We start from the raw sequence: 2,125 nt of genomic DNA on the forward strand, positions 1-2,125 counted from the left end.
TCAGCAGGACCCCTGCAGCCCGGGGTAGCCTTCCACCACACGCGTGCCCTGGGACACACAGCCATGGTCAGCTGGGTCCTCCTCGTGGGGAGACTTTGCCTGTGAGCCGCTGTGGCCAGCGCAACCCTTCCCTCCTGGGAATGGCCTTTCTTTGGGGTTTTACCTGTGTTTTTTCCTGTTACTGAATAATGAGTTTTCCATCCCACATCATGGCCCCGTTTGGTCTCCTCATAGGTCCACGCAACCAAACAGCCTTTTATGTGCACACAGCAGTACGGAGAGGAGCGGGGACGGGGCGGAGTGGGCAGGTCCTGCATCTTGCCGCAGCCTGCACGCGGTTGCTTTCTCCGTTACCACTTTTGTTTCTCCATGGCTCTTGTGGCGCAATCCCAACCAGGGTCTGTAATTACAAGGTGCATCTTGAGAGATGAGGGTTTTCCTGACTGCAACAAATATGCAGAACCAGCTGGGGCTGATGGAGCGGGCGAGCGGCCGGGATGGGTTGTGGGCAGCAGGTGGCTGTGTGTCTTCAGGGACTCCCCATCCCACTCTGGTGGGCAGAGCGGGATGTCCTGAGGACATACCGGGTGTCCTGAGGACACATTAGCTCTGTGTGAGCAGCTCTGGCAGCTGGCAAGGAGCCAGGGATGGATTTGGGAGCAAAGCGCCATTCTTTTCCCAGGCTGAAGCTGAATGAAAAGGTGTCGCTGGAGAAAATAAAATTTCACTGCATGGATCACGATGGCGGGTCCGTTTTTGTGTCGCCTGTGGACAAGGAGATCTTGGAGGCCCAAAAGAAGGTAGGAAGGACTGGAGGTGGGCTCTTGCTGGGGTGGGCCTGGAGGTAAACCCTGGGGGGTCCGGTGGGAGGGAGGGCCGCAGGCTGCAGCACCGCCGAGGCGGCCTCGAGTCCCGGTCCTGTGCATCTAGCAGGAAAAAAGTGGAAAGATCTTTTTCTTTGTGTTAAACAAGAAACAAGGGGAAAATCTTGCGAGCGGCTGCAGATGCCCTTGTCAGCAGCACCCGTGTGTTGGAGTGCAATGGGGTGTCCAAAATTTTTGGCCTAATTTCCATTGGGATAGCTGTATTTTGCTTTCTTAAGGTCTCTTGTCCATGTTATAGAGACCTTCTGGGGACACATCACCTGGCTGTGTGTTTCCCAGGGTCGCTGCCTGACGTGTAGTCACGTGAAGGAACTTTTTTTGGTTTTCAATGAAATTTTCTGTGCTGCTCTTGGTGCTCTTCTGGCACATCGCTGGGGGTGGCGTGGAGGGCTGTTCGGGGAGCTCCAAGGTTGTTATCGGATGGAGGAGGTCCCGCTGTTCAGGGCAGAGGGGGCGGCGTGGAGCTGCGGCATTCCCTGCGTGGTGGCAAAGAGAAGCTGCCTCTGGACTCTCTCCTGTCCCTCGTTCCTGTGGACTGACCACAGCGCGTCACATCCTTGCGGAAACAAACCCTTCCCGCTCTTCCCCATAGGTGGTGGAGCACCTCGAAAGCGATCTGGGGGTCCAAGTTCAGCGTGTGGCAATCCACAAGATGAAGTATTCCTTCCAGATCTGGTCAGCCATGATGTCATCCAAGGACAGCGATGGGCAGGTGTGTCAGACCGAGCTGGCAAAGGCATAAACTCGGTGACAGCAGGGAAAAGTGGGCTGTTTGAGGCCAGCCATGGAGAGCTGTAGGCTTCCCAGACCTGTCCGGCGGCTTCCCCAGCTCCATTTCTCCCCCTAGTCCTCCTTTCATCTCTTCCCAAAGCTGCACAGCCCCTTCTCCCTTGCTTTCCCACGAGGTGACAGGGTGGCTCCCAGCAGAGGAGCAGCGCAGTTTGGGGAGGCAGAGGCCGTTTTAGTGTGTTGACCTTTTCTGCACAAGTTGACAAGTCAGCCAAGCAGGTGGCATCCCGCCTCGCTCTTACCGCTGTGCTGCGTCTCCTGACGTTGCAGGTTGGGATTAACGCTCGTTAGGATGCCGGGACTGATGCGGTGGATTAACAGCTTTTCAGCAGCAGGCCTGCATGTGTTATTTTTTCCCTTGAATCGTAGCTGCTACGCCATGCTCTGTGCATGTGTGGAAGTATTGTGTAGCAAAAATAAACTCTCAGGTGTATTATCCCTCTGCATTCCTG

At 55.7% G+C, this 2,125-nt stretch overlaps 1 protein-coding gene across 1 annotated transcript in view; it reads left to right on the forward strand.

Annotated features, from left to right (window-relative positions):
• Window positions 1-2,125, forward strand: part of FAAH2 (fatty acid amide hydrolase 2) — a gene marked incomplete at its 5' end in the record, with an annotated part of 6,883 nt that overhangs the window by 2,435 nt on the left and 2,323 nt on the right. Inside the window, 2 exons of the mRNA XM_009883439.1 lie at window positions 683-800; window positions 1,477-1,596. Coding sequence (XP_009881741.1) covers window positions 683-800; window positions 1,477-1,596 — 238 coding nt within the window. The remainder of the gene's footprint in view (window positions 1-682; window positions 801-1,476; window positions 1,597-2,125) is intronic.

This window comes from Charadrius vociferus, unplaced genomic scaffold, assembly GCF_000708025.1.
Source record: "Charadrius vociferus isolate BGI_N301 unplaced genomic scaffold, ASM70802v2 scaffold824, whole genome shotgun sequence".
Taxonomy (NCBI): domain Eukaryota; kingdom Metazoa; phylum Chordata; class Aves; order Charadriiformes; family Charadriidae; genus Charadrius; species Charadrius vociferus.